This window comes from Pelodiscus sinensis, chromosome 1 (assembly GCF_052426305.1).
Source record: "Pelodiscus sinensis isolate ZL-2025 chromosome 1, ASM5242630v1, whole genome shotgun sequence".
In the NCBI taxonomy this organism is placed as follows: Eukaryota; Metazoa; Chordata; order Testudines; family Trionychidae; genus Pelodiscus; species Pelodiscus sinensis.
Window position 1 is genome coordinate 331,748,831 of NC_143052.1, and position 22,371 is coordinate 331,771,201.

General features: G+C 43.2%; 1 protein-coding gene across 1 annotated transcript in view; it reads right to left on the reverse strand.

Annotated features, from left to right (window-relative positions):
• Positions 1–6,003: 6,003 nt before the first annotated feature.
• Positions 6,004–22,371, reverse strand: part of TYR (tyrosinase) — an 82,404-nt gene continuing 66,036 nt past the window's right edge. The window contains exon 5 of the mRNA XM_006118374.5: positions 6,004–6,508. Within this exon, the coding sequence (XP_006118436.3) occupies positions 6,285–6,508 (224 nt within the window). The 3' untranslated portion in view covers positions 6,004–6,284. The remainder of the gene's footprint in view (positions 6,509–22,371) is intronic.

The window sequence follows — 22,371 nt, forward strand, 5'->3', positions numbered from 1 at the left end:
CAAGTTAATTGCAGTGTGGTGTTCTCAAAAAGGGCATGCTTTCCTCTGATTTGCACTTCCCTTTCCTATTTTGGTGAATTAGCACTATATTTTAATTCTACCACCATGGACATAGATGATTTAAAGGGTTGAACTATTGTCCCTTGCATCATGAGCTTACTGGTTCAAATGAAAGCCTTGATAGCAAAAACTAGAAATCATTGCTATCTGGCAGAGTACATTATGGGAATTTTTTAGTCTTGTTCCAGGCCCATGTGAAGAAGTCTCCACAAAAAGCCACTAGAGCAGGCTGGATAGTTGAAGTCCCACATCACTTCCAAGTTCTATGCTTTGGATGATTTGTTAGTCGTTTCAGAAAAGCCTCATCCACTTCTTCCTGGTTAGGTGGTCTGTACTATACCCCTGCCATAATATCACCCTTGTTTTACCCCTTTTAACCTAACCCTGAGATGTTCAACAAGTCTGTCTCCTGTTTATATCTCAACCTCAGTCCAAGTGTTTGCATCTTTAATATATAAGCCAACTCTTCCTCCCTTTTTTCTCTGCCTGACCTTTCTCAGCAAGTGGTATCCTTTGGTACCAGTATTCCAGTCATACCTATCATCTCACCAACAGTCATCCCTCTGATATTTTCCACCTGAGTGGTATGAATTTTCTTATTTGAACCAATGTGGAGGTTATGTGTATGATGCACATAACGAAATTCATGTGATGGGAGAGGGGCAAAGGGGTTCACTGTGTAGGAGTGGGGTCAGGACTGGGGCAATGGGTCAAGCTGCAGGACTAAGAGGGCTCTGGCTGGGGTATGGGCTCTAGGGTGGGGCTGGGATTAAGGGGTTTAGGGCTGGGGTAGAGAGTAAGGACCCTACTTGTGGGGTGAAGGTTTGGCGTGAAGCTGGGATTGAGGGGTTTCAGGTGCAGGAAGAGAGCTCGAGGTTTAGTGAGGGGCTCTGGACTGCGGGTTGGGGTATCCCATGGGGTGCAGGCTGTGGGTGTGGGCTTTGGGGTGCAGGAGACTCGGGGAGACTCAAGGTGGGCAGTGGGTTAGGCTTGGGCTTATTTAGGAGACTCCCTGCTGGGGACAGTGAGGAGAGGCCTGTGGTCAAGGAAGCCAAAGCCCTTCTGGTGATATCATTTTTGCAGCCAGGCATTCACCTCCAGGATGCATCTGTTTCTGCCTCGGCTCCTACCCTTGACTGTGCTCCAAACTCCTTTACCTATACTCCCAGCACCCTGTAGTCAGTTTTTGTCTTCTCAGGGTGATACCTCACAGTATCATTAGTGCCCACATGGTTGAGTACCATGGGGTAGTAGTCAGAAGGCCAGATGATCCTCAGTAATCCCTCCATAGCATCCCGGAGTAAGTTGGTAGAGAAGCTCATCAGACAAGGAATGGTAGGAAGTAGCCTAGGATGGGATATTGTTCTCCGGACGCTCAGCATGTTGTGGCAGGATTCCCCACTGAGCAGGCAGTGGCTGTGCTTCTGCCAACAGGGGCCTGGACTATATCCATTAAAGGGAATCAAGGTGTTAGACTGGAAAGAATACAGTAGCTTGTTTGGTGAGAACAGGATGTTATGCAATATGTAGAAAATTGTGTGCACAAGTAAATTTTGAACCAAATGAAGAGAACAGCAAATGTAAGTCACTAACAAATTGATGGCCCATGGATTTGATTCCAAACCGATTATATTGGACCATTGCCAAAAACAGCCTGAGGAAATGTATAGGCTTTGGTCCTCATGGATGCTTTTTTTCCAAATGAATAGAAGCAGTCTCCATAAGAAACAATAAGACAATTGCTATTGCTAAGGTTTCATTGCCAGATGGGGACTTCCGTGGATAACTGATTCAGATTAGGGAACACATTGTCCTGGTAAAATAATGTGTAACACCATAATAATGATGGGAATATAGCAGTAATATGATTTTTCCTACCATCTGCAGTCATGAGAACTGATAGAAAGAAGTAATAAAACTTTAAGGATGATGCTTATTAAATAGTTTAAAGAAAATAAAAACTTGGTAATATTCAATTGCCATTAGTACTTAGCTCTTCAAGCTACGCCAAATGGAACAGGGATCACACCCATGGCAGGATGTTAAATGGTTTTGCCTGAACTCCCATTTTTGGTGTGCCAGCCTTGGTTCAGCAAACCGTTGTGAGTCATCAATGGTTGCTACAGGTAAAAGAATACCAGCAAAAAGTTAATGTGAGGGCAGCCAAGACCACAGGTGTGGGACAAAGAGAGAATGCTCACTGTTTTAAGGCCAAAACGAAGGTGCAAAATTAGTAAATAGGAGACCAAATAATCAACATTACAATAAAAAAGAAATTCAGGAAAGGGTTATTAATCAGTTAATTAATCAAAACAATGCTGAAGTTGTAAATCACACGATAACTGTTATTTTAGAGACTGAAGCATAGGAATAGAAGGAACCTCAAAAGGTCATCTAGTCCAGTCCTCAGCATTCATGGCAGGACTAAATATTATCTAGACCATCCCTGAGAGATTTTTTCCTAATGTCCAACATAAACCAATCTTGCTGCTATTGACGCACATTCACTGACATTTGAAATGTTTTGAAAATATCCAAATAGGGAAAATGGCTCAACTTGTTACAAATGCTCACTAGATTTGTGTAAGAATGAATCACAAGTAATCACAGAGGCTGATGTTCTCTGGAATCTAGCTGGATAACAACGCCACCTCTTGATTACAAGGACTATTACAGAAAACAGGCAAATTTATTTCTCACTTTCACTACCAAAATGTTTTTAAAAAAATGTGTATAAGACAAGAATGCATAGGTAGATATCCTCAGAGACACATGTCCTCAAAGACATCCTTTTCAAGGATTATGCACAGACACTTCAGACACTGATGAGACACTTGTATGAACAGTGTCTGGCACCTTTTCTGGACTGCTGCATAAACTTGCAAACAAATTACTTATGCCAGTGTTAATGCAACCCATCTGTGATATAAATCATAGTAATGAGATGGAAACCCAAGAAAGAACTGCATAGTACAGCTGAATATTTGGAATGGACATCATATAATTGCCATGTATATGGGAACTGGAGAATATTATCATTAAAATACAGTTATGAAGGATAAGTATCCCCAATCAATCAGTTCAATTGGTGTTTTAGTTCTAATTTTGACAGTATCATTGGATCAGTCAAAATTAGACCTATGCAACTTCTATTGAATCAAGGCTTTGTGATAAAAAGTCAACTAAGCTTTAATTCAAGGATTTGGAATCACACACTAATTTTACAATACCCACTGCTAAACTGAATCTACATTTGAAGTTTTTGCTAAAACAAAATGCAAAACATTTAATTCACATGCAAGAAAATTAACTATATTATAATTCAATAGCATAAATGTTAAAGTCAGTTAGCTAGTGAAATCAAATAATTATAATTATAATGGTGATATCCAACTAAGACATTTAGCTTTATAATAATAATATATGGAGATATATTTGTCTGAGAACTGGAAGGGATGGAGTTCATTGAGTCCATGGCAGGATCAAGTACCCCAAGTAGCATCCCTGATAGATTTGTCCCAGATTGCCACCTCAAGGATTGAGCTCACAACTCTAAGTTTAGCAAGGCAATGCTCAAGTCACTGAGCTATCCCTCCCCCCAGTGTTATGGATATAAGTGTTGATAATTGTAGTAATTCTTAGACTGTAGTGTAAAACTGTGAAAGAATTGGCTTAAAGGAAAAAAGTGTTGAAGTACACCATTTTATACCATTGTGTAAACCAAATGACACTCTTGAAAACATTATATTTCAAAATACGTTGAGGGGCAGACTATTAAAAGGAACTGACGATCATGACTCCAAAATGGAAACACCCCACAAAATGCATGGAAGAGAAATTTCTAACCAAGTGTCTTTGTAATGATTCCCAAATAAAACTGGACTTTGAATGGGAAAACCCCCCCAACAAGTTGCAATAACAAAAGAAATATTAAAATGAAGAACCATTGATTTACTGATATACTGATTTAAAACACTGAAAATAAAATGAAGAATTCTTAATTGGAAGATTAGGAGCTTTGATAGCTGTATTTTAATTATGGCTAATGAATGGGTACAGATGAGGTAACAATGAGGCCAAATCCTTGCTGGCATAAATCTGGTTTGGCCAATTCCTCTTTTATGCTGAATTGCTAATCTACTTAAAATGTTGTTGGCAGAACAAAAGTAACATGTTTTGATGAAAGCTGTAAATGAGTTACAGATACGTCATTATAAATGCCACCTCTCCACATATTCCCACCCATTTTGTGGGCAGACCCAAGTGATGGTGACACAAAACAACATAACTTAAACTACAAACCCAGCAGGAAAATACAGTAGTTGGGTAATTTAAGCTTGTACATACATAATATATGGGTTACCTAAAACCCAAAGGGCAGATGTACCAACAGCCAGTTGGATCAAATGTAAGTAATTTGTAATATAGAGACATATAAATGTTCTAAGTGGGCATTGATCCAAACTAGAGAAACATGGGACCAGAAAGTGAAGAACAAGTCTAAGAGACAAGACCAAGGGATCAGAGAACACAGGGCCTAACATGAAAGGTGTAAGGTGTTCCCAGTGCTGCTGAATGTGGTAACTTGTGCTTATTTACCAATTCTGTCTTATCTGTTATTTTTTGTGTGACAAGTATATGTCTGAACATTATAAGTGACAATAATTGTATCTGAAATTGCTCAAATAATGGTACCTGTAACAAAGCATGGATGCATACATACCACCCTGTAGTTGTCAGTGGAGCTCAAACCTTGGACCTCTATCTACTCATCCTTTCTCTACGAGGGGGGCAAGTAACTTCTAAGGCTATGTCTATGCTACCCCTTAAGTTGGCAAAACTTGTCTCACTCAGGGGTATGTAAAAGAACACCCCACTGAGCAACGTAAATTAAGCCAGCATAAGCTGGGGAAGCCTTTGCCGACTGATCCTGTAAACCTCGTTTCACGAGGCATAAGGGATCGGTTGGCAAAGAGTTCCCCAGCTGACAGATCCGCGTCTAGACTGCCGCGCTGTGTCTGATCAGCTGATTGTCGGCACAATGCAGTGGCCCTGTTTATTTTAATGAAGCAGGGATTATTTAAATCCCCACTTCCTGACTATGCCAAATAAACTAATTTACATGGCTCCATCGACGGAGCCATGTAGTCTAGACACACCCTAGAGGTTTTTAAGTCTCCTCTTGACAAAGCCCTGGTTGGGTTGATTTAGTTGGGATTGGTTCTGCTTTGGGGATTGTACCTCCTGTGGTCTCTTCCAGCTCTATGGTTCTATGATTCGACCTAAGCAATCTTACAGCAGCACAGCTGCTGTATTGGTACAGCCTAAGTAGCAGAGGTGATCTGGAACTACTAACAGCCAGGCTCCACTCCTGAGAGGCATTTCTATTGAGGTTATTCAGGTAAATACATCTAATTCTGTAATGCATTGGTTGTTGGTAAAGAGCATGAGCCCATCTTTCTTTACAAGCAATTGTGAACCAGAAACTGGCCAGAGATGGCAAAGAGCTAGAAAGGCTTCCACTCCAGCTTTAGAACAAACAAAGCTATAAGAAGAGACTAACTGAAACTCTTAAAACAAATGAGCAGTTTGAGAGGCTACAGCTTGCTGCTGATGGCACTCAATCAAGGACAAACACAGTAGCACTGGAGGTGATAGGGAAATAATTCTTCCTTAAAAGAAAAAAAAATCTGTCTCCAGATTATTCCCTCTAATCAGAAGCACAAGTATTATTCTTCCCATAAATTTAAAAGCATCTGAACAACAGCATATAAAATCCCCACTCTTGCAATCAGATACACAAGCCCACACTGAACCCTGTATGAAACCCATGAAGCTGCTTGCATGGCTCTGGTTGCAGGATTGGGGATTAAACTCAGAACAATATTAGAATGTGCATATAAAACAGCAAATGAACAAGAGCCATCAACCTGAGAAATGACGTGGTTCCATGGGAGTTCTGTTTAATTAAGAATAGGAAATACTACTTATATTCATAGGAAGCAAAGTACAGATACATCAGGGTTTTTAGGAAATGTTCTATGGAATGACTTTGATAATACATTACAGTACAGAACTGCATGTTACATGAGCAATGATATTCAGGATATTCCACGCCCTTTATGCAGTGCATTTCAGCAAGATATTCTGTAAACATGTACCAAACAAGGCATGCTTAATTTAGGGGTAGCACCTTAATATCATTGCTGGACTAGAAGTGGCATTTATAAATTGGACTGATAAGACACATTGTGATAATCTTCACTTTCCATGAGTAAGGGTTGTGTTTCTGCAGTCGGTCTAATTCTCTTCTTCCGACACCCCAGAACAATGAGTCCTGTGATCAGAGCAGTAATTATACCACCAACCACAGCTGCTCCAACCAGCCACTGCCAGATCTGACGGGCTTGCTCCAGGTAGGGCATCAAAAAGTCCTGGAAGGAGTCAACTGCAAAAAATGACAGAAATAACACTTATGTAATGCACTATCAATTTGTGGGAGCTAGCACTTATATGATGGCTCATGCTGGAAGACTGAATTATAATAACACTTTGTATTGGTACTTGTGCTTTTGATCTGAAAGTCACAACATATTTTCAAACCTTTAATAAATCATGTCTGTCTCTCCTCAGTTGATGAAAGAGGTAAGTATGATCCCTAACTTACAAATGGGGAAACTGAGGCAGAAACCTACTAGCCGCTAAGTGATTTCATCAAATGTCACAGAGAAAATGCTGGATGGAATTAAGAATAAAAGCAGTGCCAAAACTTTCAGAGGTAGGTGCCTAAAGTTGGGAACATAAATAATGCCATTAGTTAATCACCTAGGTAAGTGACCTAACTTCCAGAGATAAGCACTCACAGCTCCTAATGGTACTAATGTGAACAGCAGGCCATTTATTTAGACACCTAAATATGGATTTAGATACCTCATTTTTTGGCACTAGTCTTTGCAAGCACTGATCTGAGTGTCTATCCTCTGCCCTCCCCACACATACAGTGTCTTAAACTACCGGTTAGTTCTTCCTCCTGAGTCTGACACTTCTTCTACACACTGTCCCCTACTACTTAGTCTTTGCCATAAAGATGCGATGCTCAAATTCAAATAGGCTTTTTCTGTCATAGCTTGGAATCTTCTTGCTCTGATTCCTCTCCAGTGATTATTTCAAGTCCATTATGCCAAGGGCACCATGGGAGTTGAAGCTCTCAGTTTAGTTCTTCATTATGTAGCACTGTCTACCCTGGTCTACATTAGGGAATTATTTTGAAAAAGCCCCCCCTTATTTCAAAATAAGCACAGCGTCCACACTACCAAGCCTGTTGTTTCAAAATAACGGGCTGGCTGTACCCCTGCTTTCCTCGGGGAATAACTCTTACTTCAAAATAGCGGATGCTCCGCTGCTGCTATTTTGAAATAACTACTCTCCAAAGACATTTGAAGTAATTAATTCCCAGTGCTTCCTGGGGCTCTAGGTTGAGGTAGCATGTCCACAATTACAGAGCTTGCCTCAGACTAATTTTAAGGCTCCCCTGTAATAGGGACACACTATTTTTATTTTGGGAATTATTTCAAAGCTCTGGAGTAGGCGACCATGCCAGACACAATACCACTCATGCAATGGAGTTTATATTATAGGGGAATGATTCCCCATTACACTGTCTCGTTTCCAATCATTTACACCAGAGGAAAGTAGGTGCACAGGGCTACTACCATGCTGTTTGTTAATGCTTTCCACCTGCTTTATACTCCTTTGTTCAGGTGTAAATTTCTACTCAAGGTGCCAGAGAGAAGAAAATGTAAAGAATGGGGTGGAGGCCCTAAAAGCTGAGTTAGTAGCAACATCAAAGTGGACAAGCAGGCATTCTCTCTGAAATGCCATGAGCTCGAGTCTGATCTTGGTTATACTGGTGAAAATCACCATAACTCCATAGACTTCATTGATGTCATACTCTGAATTTACACTTGTGTAACTGAGATCAGAAACTAGTTACCCAAATCTAGTTATTGTCCCTGGTGGGTATGAAGCAAATTAATCTAATGCAAAATGTATTCATCTATTTTAATTCCAGCTGTGAAAAGTATTCACAGAAACCAGGCCAAACTCTGGATGATCTCCTCATCCCTCTTTTACCCCTCTTTATGCAGGGTAAAAGGGTCAGATTGGTACAAAGGGGGTGTCTAAGCCCTGTATCTGGCTAGTTGAGGAGTCTCCCAGGCCAGGATTGAGGACAACAGCCATAAGTCCTCTAAAAGCCTCCTCACAAGCCCTGCCATAGAGGACTTGCCGGGGTGAGAGAAACATGTTGAAAGCAGAAGTGCTGCACTACAGAGATTCCTAGCAGTGCTGTGGTCCATAGGGGACCATAACTTAGGACACGTCTTCAGGTACTTGAGTTCATGGTGCAGCCCAAAAATGAGAGGTGATGGCTGAATGCTTTGCAATCCACTGAAGACTCCTGAGTTCAATTTAAAGAAGACCCAAGATGGTCTGTGTCTTCCCAGGGAAAGCATGAACTTCAACAATCTTGACTGACTTTTGTTTTGATGAAACCAAAATGTCAAAGCAAAACTCTGTTTAAACCAGCAGAAAAAACACCCATGAATCAATACCAGTATTAATGCTGGTACGAGTCCTTAGTGAAACACAGCTGGTGAATTATTCACAGGTCCAGTTATAACCACTTAAGTTATGGGTGAGGAAAGCATAAACTAATGCAGTACCTGTGCAGTAGGAAATTTGCTCAGATGTTTAGAAGGAAGGGTTGTTAGTATAAAGGCAGCAAAAGTGCTGTTGGATATTAAATATGGAATACTCCCTCTATACTTAAGAATTCATTTTAAAGTCTGAATTGGATCTCTAAGCCCTTAGCTCTTTTCATTTTAAGTTTTGCATGTGTGGGATATAGACAACAGATTTTTAAGATGATATCAGAGGTGACTTAGACAATCTGTTCTGGAGAAATGGGACTCAGAAAGCATAAATATTAATTACGCTTAGTATGTCCTTGTAGCATTCTTGCCACTTTTTTCCCAACATCACTTGTCCTAGAAACTTCATATAGTGTTTTCAAAATGCTCTGTTGGACTCTAGAGGAATTTCAAACAGCACGAAGTGACTAATGGGGAGCAACACATTCCTCTGAGGAGAAACAACAGGTCTCTCTAGCCCTTTTCTTATGAAGACAGCCTCCAAAATGAAAACTGAATCAATCTCTAAAATACCTATTCTCACAGTCACAACTATTTCCCAGAAAATAGAGGGTGTGTTGATTTTTAAAAAAATCTATCCAGTCTCTGTTCTAAACCTGTCAATTATAGATTTTTTTTAAGCTCTAACCGTAGTTCTGAATTTCCTGCCTTTCAAATGATTGGGTGCGTGAGGTCATGTCTTTTATTGGACCAACTTGTGGTGGTGAAAGAGACAAGCTTATGAGCTATACAGAGATATTCAGGTCTGAATAAGATTCTCAAGAGAGTGTCATAGATAAATACAGGGTAGAATAGACTGTTTAGCATAAATTGTTAAAACAATTTGTAAGACAGCAAGTAGTCTGTGGCACCTTAGACTAAATATATATAGATTCATGAGCTATCATGGGTAAAACCCACTTCATCAGATGAGTTGGAGTTACTCTCTCAGCCCTGGTCTACACTAGGACCTTAGTCTGAAATAACCCCCTGTAAACCACCTGGCTCAGTCCTGGGCCCCAGACCTGTGCTCAGGACCTGTAACAAATGTTCAGTGGTTCCCTATAAGCTCCAGCCCTGAGTACAGGGTGGGGCAGTCAGTCAAAACACAGTCCAGTCTTTACATGGGGCCCAGCCAGGCCAACAAACCCTCAGTAGTTTCCAGTTCACTCAGGCCCAGTCCCTGGTGCAGGGTGGGGCAGCCAAACACAGTCTCAGTAGGCTCAGGCCCTGGTGCAGGGCAGGGCAGGGAAGGGCAGGTAAGCAACCAAAGTTCACAGGGATCACTGGCGAGAGAGAGGGAGACTGCCACCCAGTATGTGAGGTAGTGGGGGGTTGCAGGCCCTCCCAACACCACAGCATTCCAGCCCAGGGCCCTAGCAGTGGCAGCTTGGGTTGCCACTGGGGTCAGCGGGGATCTGGCCTGCTATACGCTGACACACTCTCAAATACTATCAGGTGAGCCTGATAGTCATTGGCTCCCACTGGCCACTTCTTAACTCCTCCTCACTATCTGTTTTCGTGATGGCTGTGGGTTCTCAGGGATGTGGGCATCTGATCCCTCGAGCAGAGTAAAAAGGTCTCCTTCAGTGTAGGGGCTCGACAGTCTGGGCCAGTCCTCCATGGTCCTCTGTAGCCCCCTAGCTCAGGGCAGGCTTCTGCTTCCTCTGGTGGCTGGGGCCCTACTGAGCTCCTGGGCTGAGCTTTTATACCGTTCATCCCCCTCCTTGGCTCTCAGGGAGTTAAAGGAGCAGGCCTGGTCTCGGCCCACCCAGGCTTAAAGAGGAGTTCTACCCCCTCTGGGGGAGTGAACAGCCTCCCTCTTGCTGTACCTCCCCAAGTTTGAATTAGTAAGCGGTGCGTCCACACTACCAAGCCAGTTATTTTGGAATAACAAGCCACAGAATTTGAACTCATCAGGAATAACGCTAATTCCAAAATTGTAAATTTGAAATCATGTTTGTGTGGATGCTCTGGTGCCACTAATTTAAACTAATTGGCCTCTGGAAGCCCCTTCTAGCTGTCAGCTCTGACCACTCTGGTCACACCTGGTTTCTCCACTGCTCTTCTTCTCCTGCAGAGCTATAAAAGTCCCAGGAACAGGAGAAGAGCCTGGGCTTCACAAGCCCTATGGGAGCAAACACCACAGTGAGAAAAGAGCACCACCAATATTCCCCTGGACCCTTCCTTGGCTGTCAGCACTTCTGCTGCTCCCATAGCTTCCACTGCCCAGGAACACAGAAGAGCTCTGGCCTGGACTGGTACAAAGATCTTGGACCTCACTGAGATGTGGGGGGAGGAGTCCAACCTCCAGGAATTCTGCACCAAGAAGCAGAACGCAAACATATACAGAAGTATCGCTGCCAACTTGACCAAGAAAGGGCACACCGGGAGCCTAGAGCAGTGCAGGCTCAAAATAAGAGCTGCGCCAGGCCTACCACAAGGCCTGGGAGTAGAGCAGGTGGCACCTCACCTGCTGCTACTATGACCAGCTGGATGCCATCCTGGGAGGGGGGCCAGCCACTTTCCCTAATCTCTGAGCCAACACTGATGACCACAGCAGGGGTAGGCTTCATACAGTGTATCCTGGGATGACTGCCCTTATAACTTTTCTTGATACCAGGGACAGCTGAGAGCTTGTCACATCCCCCCTCAGCTCCCATTGCATCCCACTTCCTGAGTGGGATCCACAGGCGGCAAAGAGCCCAGGAGGAGCTGATGGGGGAGCAGATGTCTCTGCAGGAGACACTACAGGCAGGCTTTGAAGCAGAATGCCAGGAGGGGGTTGCCAACCAGGAGACGCACTGGGCTACCCGAAAGGAGAGAGAGGCTGCCTGGGAGAGCAGGTGCATCAACATGGGGGCATGTTATCTGCCTTCATCTTGGTGTTAGAGCACATGGGCAGGCGTTCTGCCTCCGCCCCCAACCCTGGCAGAGAAGTCTCCTCCTTGTGTGCTCCACAACTTGTGTGAAAACAGCAGGCAGCCACCATGTGGGTGATGTTGTGCTTGCTGACATCCAAGCAGGTGAGAAGACTCCTGAAACCCCCCCCCCCCCCATTGAACTCCTCCTTGCTGAGGTCCAGGCTGCCTTTGTAGGGCTTCATGAGCCAGGGTAGTGGAGGGTAGGCTGTGTCACCGAAGATCATAATGGGCATGTCCACCTCTCTGACTCTGATGGTGATGTCAGGGAAAAAAGTGCCAGCATGCATTTTTTGGAAGAGGCAGGAGTACCGAAAGATGCAGACTTTGTGTGCCTTTCCCAACCATCCAATGCTGATGTTGGTGAAGCGTCCCTTGAGATCCATAAGGACCTGCAGCACTATGGAGACGTATCCCTTCCTGTTGTTGAAATCCAAGGCTTGGTGGTTGGGGGCCAGGATGGAGATATGCGTGCCATCTATGTTCCCCTCCCCCAATTGGGGAAGCCAATGTCAGCAAAGCCATCGGCAAAGCTGTCCACATTGCCCAGAATGATGACCCTCCATAGCAACATGTGGTTGATGGTTATCTGCATGAGCACAGGCCCACCTGTGGGATTTCCCTACCCCAAACTGGTTCCCTACAGAGCAGTAGCTGTCCGGGGTGGTGAGCTTCCAGAGGGCAATGGCCATGCACTTCTGCACAGGAATGGTGGGTTGCATGCGGGTGTCCTATCACCAGAGGGCAGGGGTGAGCCACTTGCAGAGCTCCAGGAAGGCGGCCTTCCACGTATAGAAGTTCTGCAACCACCGCTGATCTTTTCACCGGCAGGATGATGCAGTCCCACCAGTCCGAGCTTGTCTCCTGTCACCAAAAGTGGCGTTCTGTGTTGTTCAGGAGATTGAAGGGTCTGAACAACAGCAGGAGTGCCAGGACTTGGCTGAGCAGGGTTTGTGGGCCATGCCAGGGTTCATGCTTCTTTTCCTCCTCATCCTTGTCCTAGTCCTGCTGGAGCAACATGCGGGCAGCCTGAAAGAACTGCACCATGAGGCACAGCATGAGAGCCATGAGCATGGCACTGCTTTGCAGCAGCTCTGGCTCCATGGTGGTGGTGCTGTGGCACCCATGCAGGCAGCATGAGAAGACATGTGCCCACTGTGTCCCTTTTGTGTCCTGCGAAGGGGCAGGGAATGGAGGAGCGAGATGTGGGCTGGGAGAAAAGCCTCCATAAGCACCCATTGCAGTTTGCCGGACCAAACAGCCATAGGAAGTATCTGCCCTCCTGGTGGGCTCCCTAGAGTGTTTCAGGGGACTCTAAGTTTAAGCCAGACGCCGTTAAATGTGGATGCGCTATTTCAGACTGATTTTGAGGTTTACCCGAAGTGAGGACATGCAAGTTCGAATTTGTTAAATCGGGAGCTAAGTCAAATTTATTAATTATGAAATAATTTCCTAGTGGAGATATGGACTAAGTTGCCACAGGACCACTCATTTTTGAAGTTACAGACTAACACAGCTACCCGGCTGAGACTTTGTACATATTGTAAGAGCCCTTCAAGGGGAAGTGGCCAGTTAACACCTCTGCTAGAGTCACAGGACAAATATTTTCAGCATGTCATTGCCCTATTTTTAATCCTAGCTGCATAGGATTTCTCTAACAATCTAGAGGCCAACTTCCACCTCCAGGCATCTACTGCCTGTTTTCAGTTTCCTTTGCCACAAACAGCATAAGCAGACTAAGCAATTGCTTAGGTCCCTGAGAACTTCAGAGGGATCCCATATTAATTAGCAAGTCTGTGTCATGTGTAGAGGGCAAAATATTCCCGGTCAGCTTCCCCAGTGGGCTAGTACTGCCTCTAGGGACACTTCATGCTCTGGCATCTGAGTTGCCATGGTAACTTCAAGTTAGTGATTGCATAGATCTTTTCTGTGGCAAAGGAAGCTGAAAACAGGCAGTAGGTGCCGGAGGTGGCTGTTGGCCTCTAGCTTGTTAGAGGAATCTCATGCAGGCTGAGGTTAAAACAGAGCAGGGACATGCTTAAGTGGGTTTAAAGTGGTGATAAAATGGAAGACAGTAGTATTTCCCCTCTGTTAGATCGTGCAGCAGCCCCTCTCCTAGAATTACCCAGCTCAACTTGAGAGAGATTTTAGTGAATCAAATTCAGTTTTTTTGTGTTTTAACTTAATGAACTTAAAAGAACGGCCATCCTAAATGCTAGATGCCACTGTCATTGATAAATAGGCTATTGCAAAACAAACACACAAACAACAACCAAAAACAGACAATGCCCCCTCCATCAGTTAGCAACTATTACCAGCAAAATTTTCCAATTCCTCAATTTTCCAGAGACAAAATAAGAATAACAAGCCCAACACAGTCACTAGATTCAATTCCTGTACTTCCTTAAAAAAAAACTATACAACCCCCTCCATCATTCAATATGTCTGTATTGCATTCATGGAACTATACTGGCTGCTAGGAGTGGTAGAATAAACTCTCCTCTTCCCCAGGGCTGGTCTAACACAGTGCTTCCTGGCTATTTTCCAGTGCGTGTTGCCCTGAAAAATCAGCCAGTCCATTATTGGTACTAATAAAGAACACCACCACCTGTAATTTTAGAAGCCCTTTCAGTGACATACAGCTGTAACAAACCTGCTGAAACTTGAAGGATGGAGCACAGAATGCAGGAGAGAAGAGCTGGAAGGAAGCACCAGGAAGCTAGTCATGTGCACATGATTAGGGTACTAATTCAAATGCAACATCTTTGTGAACAGTCCTCTTGTTAAAGAGTGTGTTTAGTTTTATAAGAATAGTCATGTCATGTTACTCTCTAGTTTATGTGCTACATGAAACAACAGCCTTTTAAATATTTCTTCTATCCAATCTGGGTATAGCATAAAACCATTTCAGGATTAATCAAAACCAAAATTCACCTGACTAGCAAAAGGGGAAAAAACAAAGTCCATTCTACTCATTCATTCACATATAAGCCTCTGATACATTGGCAATGACTTGCTACTTTTTGCCACATGCATTATTTTCATCTGATCCAGTTGGATATTCGACAGCAATGTTTGTGCCCATAGCGAAATTGTATGTATCTACCTTGAGCTTGCAAAATTCCGCTCATCCAGGGTGAGTCATTGTTTGTGTTTGTTTGTTTCTTGGTGGACAAAGAAAATGGCAGTCATAATTTATTCACCATTAGGTATGAAGGGGAAGAACAGGCAAATAGATTTTTTCTGCTAGGTTCTTGTTTGCTTAGTCCATTTAGGAGTGTGGCTATAGAGATGTTCTGTGGGGAATTCCAGTTAAGCAAGGGACATTTTGGGGGCAAAGCATTGCTAAAGGGATGGAGCATCATGGTACATGATCATCTATTGAGGAAATCAGAGTGGCTCCCTTGACATTTGAATTTGTGTTAAAAGTGGGCAGATTAGGGAGACATAACGGGCTCCCTGGCAGGCCTCCTCTCACACTGCTGGCTGCGGTTGAGAATCAGTCCCTGTATATAAAGGCTGGTCATGAGTTTTATGATAGTTTTTTAAGGCTGAAGCTGGAAACACATTGCAGTAGGTTTCCACCCACACACCTACAATTGATGACACATGCATATGAAATGGATCACTGACAAAAATGTGTTACTTTTGTATCTTTAAGTGATATCAATCAATTGTTCCCCGATGTATCTACAGCACAATATAGCATGTTTTTTTTCTAATTTACCTAAAGTTAACAATTACATTGACAAAGCTGTTCTTTATCAGCTTGCTCATCTTTATTCCAAGAAAGTAGGCTAGCTACAGCTATATAATCTCTAGTGTTCAATTTTTTAAAATTAGTTCCTCACATCCCACCTGGTAGTTGCCTTCCACAAAAGCACTTGCAAGTAAGGGGAAAAGCTGACTTTTTGGAATCCGTATTTTCTGGTATTTGGCTAACCATCTTTCCACTCTTATTCCCTCTTCTCTAAGGCTCATTTTTAACCTTGGTTTCTTGGTTTCTTCCTCCTTTTACAATTAGCCTTATATTTCACTTCCCAGAGCCTGAAGAAATTCCCATGTCTGAAATACTGTCTCATCTGTTCTTTTCTAACTTGGTTTTCTAATTTCTCTTTCAGTCATGCAGTTGAGGGATTTAAACTGGATCTCAAGAGGCCACTTAACATGCACTGTCGATTTTAATTACATCCTATTATCCAGGCATCTGCATTTTATCTTATCTATCTGCTGCTATTTTATTGTCAGCTCTCCAGTTCCAAGCAGAGCCATTTTAGAGTCTAGCCCATAACATATGCCACTGAATATCTCAAAGATAGAAAGAGCCATCAAGGGCTCCTGAAGTTGACATGGGTCTCTCTGGGTGCTACTATGCTACCACTCAATGGGTATGTCTAGATTGCATCCCTTTTTCGATAAAGAGGTGTAAATTAGACATATCGAAAGTGCAAATGAAGTGGGGATTTAAATATCCCGAGCTTCATTTGCATAATGGCATCTGTTGCTTTTTTTCAAAATGGGGCTTTTTCAAAAACCCCTACAGTTTAGATGGGGCATTTTCAACAGAAATGCCCCATTTCAAAGGATCCTGTACTCCTCATTTTTTGAGGTTTACAGGATCTTTCAAAAAAGCCTTCCCTTTTCAAAAGAACTGTGTCTAGACTGTGGTTTTACTTTCAAAATAGCGCTTTTTCAAAAGAGCACCATGACGCGATTATGCAAATGAAGCACGGGAAATTCAAATCCTAGCTTCATTTGAAATTTCAAAAGTGCCTAATTTACAGCCCTCTGTCAAAAGAGGGATCTAGTCTAGACACACCCAATGGCTACGTCTAGACTGGCATGATTTTCCGCAAATGCTTTTAACGGAAAAGTTTTCCGTTAAAAGCATTTGCGGAAAAGAGTGTCTAGATTGGTACGGACACTTCTCCGCAATAACACTTTTTGCGGAAAAACGTCTGTGCCAATCTAGACGCACTTTTGCACAAAAAAGCCCTGATCTCCATTTTCCCGATCAGGGCTTTTTTGCGCAAAACAAATCTGAGCTGTCTACACTGGCCCTTTTGCGCAAAAGCTTTGCACAAAAGGACTTTTGCCTGAACGGGAGCAGCATAGTATTTCTGCAAGAAGCACTGATTTCAGACAGTAGGAAGTCAGTGTTCTTGTGGAAATTCAAGCGGCCAGTGTAGACAGCTGGCAAGTTTTTCTGCAAAAGCAGCTGATTTTGCGGAAAAACTTGCCAGTCTAGACACAGACAATATGTTTGAGTGGAGATAACACTGTTTGGTTCTGGAGATGGACTTCCCCAAAGTTAAGGATATTTACAGTCTTTTCCCTTTGAGAGCACTGAAGACTAGGCCTTCAGGAGCATACCTGGCATTCACCAAACTCCAAAGCTGTGTTGCAGGCCTGTTAAGCATCTGTGCCTATGTCTAGACTGCTGGCTTCTTTCATAAGAACCTTTTTTCAGAAGAGATCTTCCAAAAAAACTTCTTCCAAAAGAGAGCATCCACACACAAAAGCGCATCGAAAAAGCAATCTATTTTTTCAAAAGATAGCGTCCACACTGAATGGACGCTATCTTGTGTTTAAGCTGTGATTACGATAGACCGAGTGGCCACCACGGCACCTGTGCTTTTTCCTCTTTCCTCTTCTTTCGAAAGAACTCCCTCTTCCCCGTCCACACATGATTTTTTTCCAAAAGAATTCTTTCAGAAAAAGGCTTCTTCCTTGTAGAAGGAGGATTACCAATGCTGGAAAACCCCCTCCATTCTTTTGATTTACTTTTGGAAGAATGCAATTGCAATGTGGATGTAACTCAGGTTTTGTCGGAAAAACGATTGTTTTTCCGACAAAACTCTGTAGTGTAGACATACCCTGTGTGTTGCTGGTAGCCCAGATGCCAGCTCTTGCTAATAATGTAGGCATTAGCTAAGAACTAATAAATTCATAGCTGAACACCAGACCATTTCACCCATGTTAGTTTTACTCAAAATAGGTATTGGTTTTATAGGAATGTGTTTGGGATCTCTGAAATTCTTGTAAATTGTTGCATGTGAGAATCTCATTTGTAATGTCTGGATTCCATGTTACAAGAAAATATGTAAGTTTTGCTTTATAACTTTGAAAATATTTGCTCTGAACTTCTGAACCCAAGCATGGGAATCACAAAGGATTGGTTAATGGGCCTAGCGTACCCAGGAAATACTATAAATAGGGAATCTCATCCTGTGAACTTGGAAGCTGAATGAAGGGAATAAAATCACAGGAAAAAATCCATCTTTTTGTCTTTTTAAACTCTGACAGGGCCAGAGACTCTATTTTGAAGCCAGAGATCACCTGGGCTGTTTCTTGGATCCACCCTGAAAGATACTTTTACTCACAGGTTGCTACAAGATCACTACAACTCTGTCACACTTAGGATTTAGATGGTAACTAATTTGTGTGTATAGGTTTCCTTGTTTTAAGCTATAAATAACCCTTTCCCCCCTTTCCTAGTTAATAAACATTTACATTGTTTATTACAGGCATCTTTGTTGTAAGAGCTAAAGTACCAACTGATCTGGGCTAAGTTACTGGTCTCTTGGGACTAGAAGCAAGATGAATGTGGTGTGATTTTTGGTGTGACTATTTATCACTCAGTCAAGTTTGTGTGGGTGACAAGATAGCCTGGAGAGCCTAAGGCAGAAGTGAGAACTATGGCCCATGGGCTGCATCCAACCCATCAAATCTTTTCATCTGGCCCTCAAATTCCCACTGGGGAGTGAGACCTGGGGTCTGCCTCACTCTGCCCACCATTCCAGATGGTGAGCGTAGTGGAGAGCTCGCCCTGTTCTGCTCACTGTTCCCCAGTTGGAACACTGGGTAGGGGGTTAGAGTTGGTGACAGCATGGGCAGCCCATTTTTCTAGTAACATGTATCAGAGGGGTAGCCACGTTGGTCTGTACCCACAAAAAACAATGAGCAATCCTGTGGTATCCTAGGCTTAATCTACACAAGAGCAGGTCGACTCAAGATACGCAACTCCAGCTGCATAAATTATGTAGCTGGAGTCACTGTGTCTTAAATCATTGTCCACACATCGGAAGCTCGACAAGAGCAAATGCTCCCATTGACTTCCCTTCCTCTTAGTGAGGAGCAGGAGTACCAGCCCCAACAGGGAAACCCTCTGAGTTTGAATTAGAAGGTCTTCACTAGACCCACTAAATTGAACTCCAGAAGATTGACTACAGCAGTATCAATCTTCCGCATAATGTAGATATGGCCTTAGAGACAAACAGATGTATTTGGGCATAAGCTTTCATGGGCAAAAATCCAGTTCATTTACACCTGAAGAACTGGTTTTTGCCCAAACAAATCTGTTAGGGTATGTCTACACTAGCCCCCTAGTTCGAACTAGGAAGGCTAAGGTAGCCATTCGAACTTGCAAATGAAGCCCGGGATTTAAATATCCCGGGCTTTATTTGAATGTTCCCCTTCGGTCGCCATTTTTAAATGCCACTAGTCCAGACTAACTGCCCTTGGCTACACACGGCAATTAAATGGTAATTCGAACTAAGTCCTTAGTTCAAATTACCTGTTACTCCTCCTGGAATAAGGTGGCCACAGACAGTTAGTCCAGACTAGTGGCATTTTAAAATGGTGACCAGATGGGAACATGCAAATAAAGCCTGAGATATTTAAATCCCGGGCTTCATTTGCAAGTTCGAATGGCTACATTAGCCTCCCTAGTTCAAACTGGGGGGCTAGTGTAGACATACCCTTAGTCTTTAATGTGCCACAGGACTTCTCACCATTTTTCTGGGGCTCCACAATTGGCTGGGGCCCTGGGCATGCCCCATTGGCCCAGTGGCTGATCTGCCACTATGAGGAGTTTGGACCAAAAAACATTTATACCTACCATACAATTTGGTTACTCAGATGTGACCCCCAGTCCAAAAAGTTTGCCACCCCTTGAGCTAAGGAGACTCTGTGACTCCATGGTGAGACTTTTATGGCAGCTCACATTCGTTAGTGGCTTGGAGAAATCTACTTATCGACCACACTCCCAGTTTGGGGTTTTATCAACCACACTGCTTTGTTTGTGGCAGTCTGCCCTGAGATAGGCACTCACAGCTGTGAGATAGCATGACATCATCCTACACCATTTTAATCACACTGCCATTACCTTTTGCTTTGCCTGCAGCCCAGCATCACCTGCATTTCACTTGACCAAGATGTTTGATCGTGCAGTTTCAACAGATACAGGTTAAGAATTTCAAAAAATGAAAAGTTGTAGTTATGTTTCTAGGTTTATATTTAGGGATGTGCCTGACTCTTCAAAAGTGTGACTCAGCCAGCAACACTAAATATCTTGTGTAGTAAGTTGAGGGTCAGTAACATGGAGTCAGCAGGCCTAAGGCCTGTAACATGAAAACAGCAACAGGCCTGCAATCTAGTGAGCAAGACTTTGGTTCAGTAACTCAGATACTGATAACTGTGTAATTGTGTAAGTTAGGACACAGGGAGGCATCGAGAACAGACTGTAAGCTGAAAGGGAGTAACGGAACATCTTAAGGAATGTCCTGGTACAAAAACTCCCTAAAAATGAATGCATATGCTGACCTAGGTTCATGACCAAGTTGGAATTGACAGCATGAAGGATAGTAAGTATGCCCCCCTTCCGTAAGGTGAGGGGTGGTATCTAGGCAACAGAGGGTGGTAACCCGTACGTAAAGAAATTATGTAAGTTGTTTATACCTGTCTATAATAGGACACCGCAAAAGGTGCTCTCCGGCCGACCTTAGGGGAGGGGGGGCGCACTAGGTGCCTGAACGGCAGGTGTCATTGCCTGAACTTACAGAATGCACAGTAGCTTAACTTTGACTAACTGCTGTTAATATCTGATATATGGCGATAGGCCTGCCTGGTGTTGGTACCTTGTCAACGTGGGCCATAGTGCCCAGTGGTGTAACATTGTACTGATCTCTGTTACCAACTGGTAGAGCTTCGCATTTGACAATAAACCTGCTCAATTGATTTCAAATCTTGCCTGCATCTGTCGTTTCCGGGGCCTCTCAGCGATCTCCTGTGTTGACCCAAGTGCACGGGGTCTAACACGCTAGATAAAGGGAGTACTGATTGTTACGCATGCAGCTGAAAGTTTATCATAACCGATGGAGTAGAGGTCCTGTCAGGAGCGCGCCAGGACGACCCTGACCAGACGACACTGACACTGACAGTCCAGACCATCGAAGGTACCGAGGTACGAAGGTACCGAGGCACTGAAATCAAGGGGAGCTTCTGGATGAAAGTTGAGCATGTGTCTAAAAATGGATTCAGAAGTTAGTTTTAAGGAATTATTTCTGGGGAATTTTTTTGCCTGGGCTTCAAACACTAGTATTCAGCATCCTGTTTGTACTATTATCATACATATTATGGCAGGCATCAACGGGTGGTGCTGTTACAATCTTCTAAGTTTTTTTATTGGCATGCAAACAAATGTTCAGTCTTGGGAAGACAAGCTGCGGTGGTGTGAGCTTTATTATGCAAGGTGAGTGAGATAATGGACTCTCTGTCTCAGCTGGAGTTAATTCTTGGGTAGAGTTGTTTTCTGGGAACTGAGCCATTTGTATTTGGGTTGTAATTCCTGAAAGAAGGGATTACTCTTTGTGATCACCACTCTTCCGGGAGTAGGCTGGGTGTAAATAAGACAGACTATATTCAGACTCCACATTAGCGGTTTCTTCTCCACTGGGAAACTGACCTGTAAGACTCCAGACATCTGCTACTGCTCAGCAGAAGTGTAGCAAAGGATTGACCTTGAATGACCCTTTTTTCACTGGGTCCCTTTCCAGCTTTCCATGCCTCCTACCCCTTTGCTTATGTTCTGCCTTTAAGCACAATTAGACACTTCAATTCAATGTCTCCACTGAATCTCTATTATTGTCACTGAAAACTGCTGCCATCACTCCTTTCTTCCACCTGCTGTGAAATAAAACTTTTATTTTATCATTCCACCTTTTCCTTACTCCTGTCCCATTGCACGTTCTCTTGCTCATCAGCAAAACTCTGCATAAGCTTCTGTCTTTTCTCAGACCATGATCTATGAATTCATCATCACTGGTAATTTTTTTTGGCACTGTACCTTTTCACTGTACCTACCATGCCTTTGATCACAGACTCATCTTTTCTAGTCCTGCTTGATGATGTTCCAGCCTTTGGTATCTTCTAGTGTATGAGCTCCTCAAACGCTACTCTCTTTAAGGCTGTGTCTACTCTTCAAGTTGGAGACTCAAGTAGACGTACCTGCACTAGCTTTGTCTGGCTAGTGTGCTAAAAATAGAAGTGTTGCTGTAGCAGGATTAGTGGCATGACGTCCTGGCCATCCATAAAGTTCCATCCAAGACACAAATTATGCTTTTGGGCAGCTGGCATCTCCCATCACTTGGGCTATTGTAGCTATGCTCCTATTTTTAGTATGTGAGCTGGATCAGAGCTAACATGAGTATGTCTCCTCAAGATAGAAATTATATCTCCAGTTTATGCCTCCAGTGTAGCTATAGCTTGACTGTGAATCCAACACTTCTAATTAGGGAAAAGCTCCACTCAAACACCCACTCCCATCTGAATTTTTGGATATCCAGAATATGAATATTATCACTCTGGCCCATTTTTAGTTTTTAATCAATTATTTCTTTCTAAGAAAGAATGACAACTTA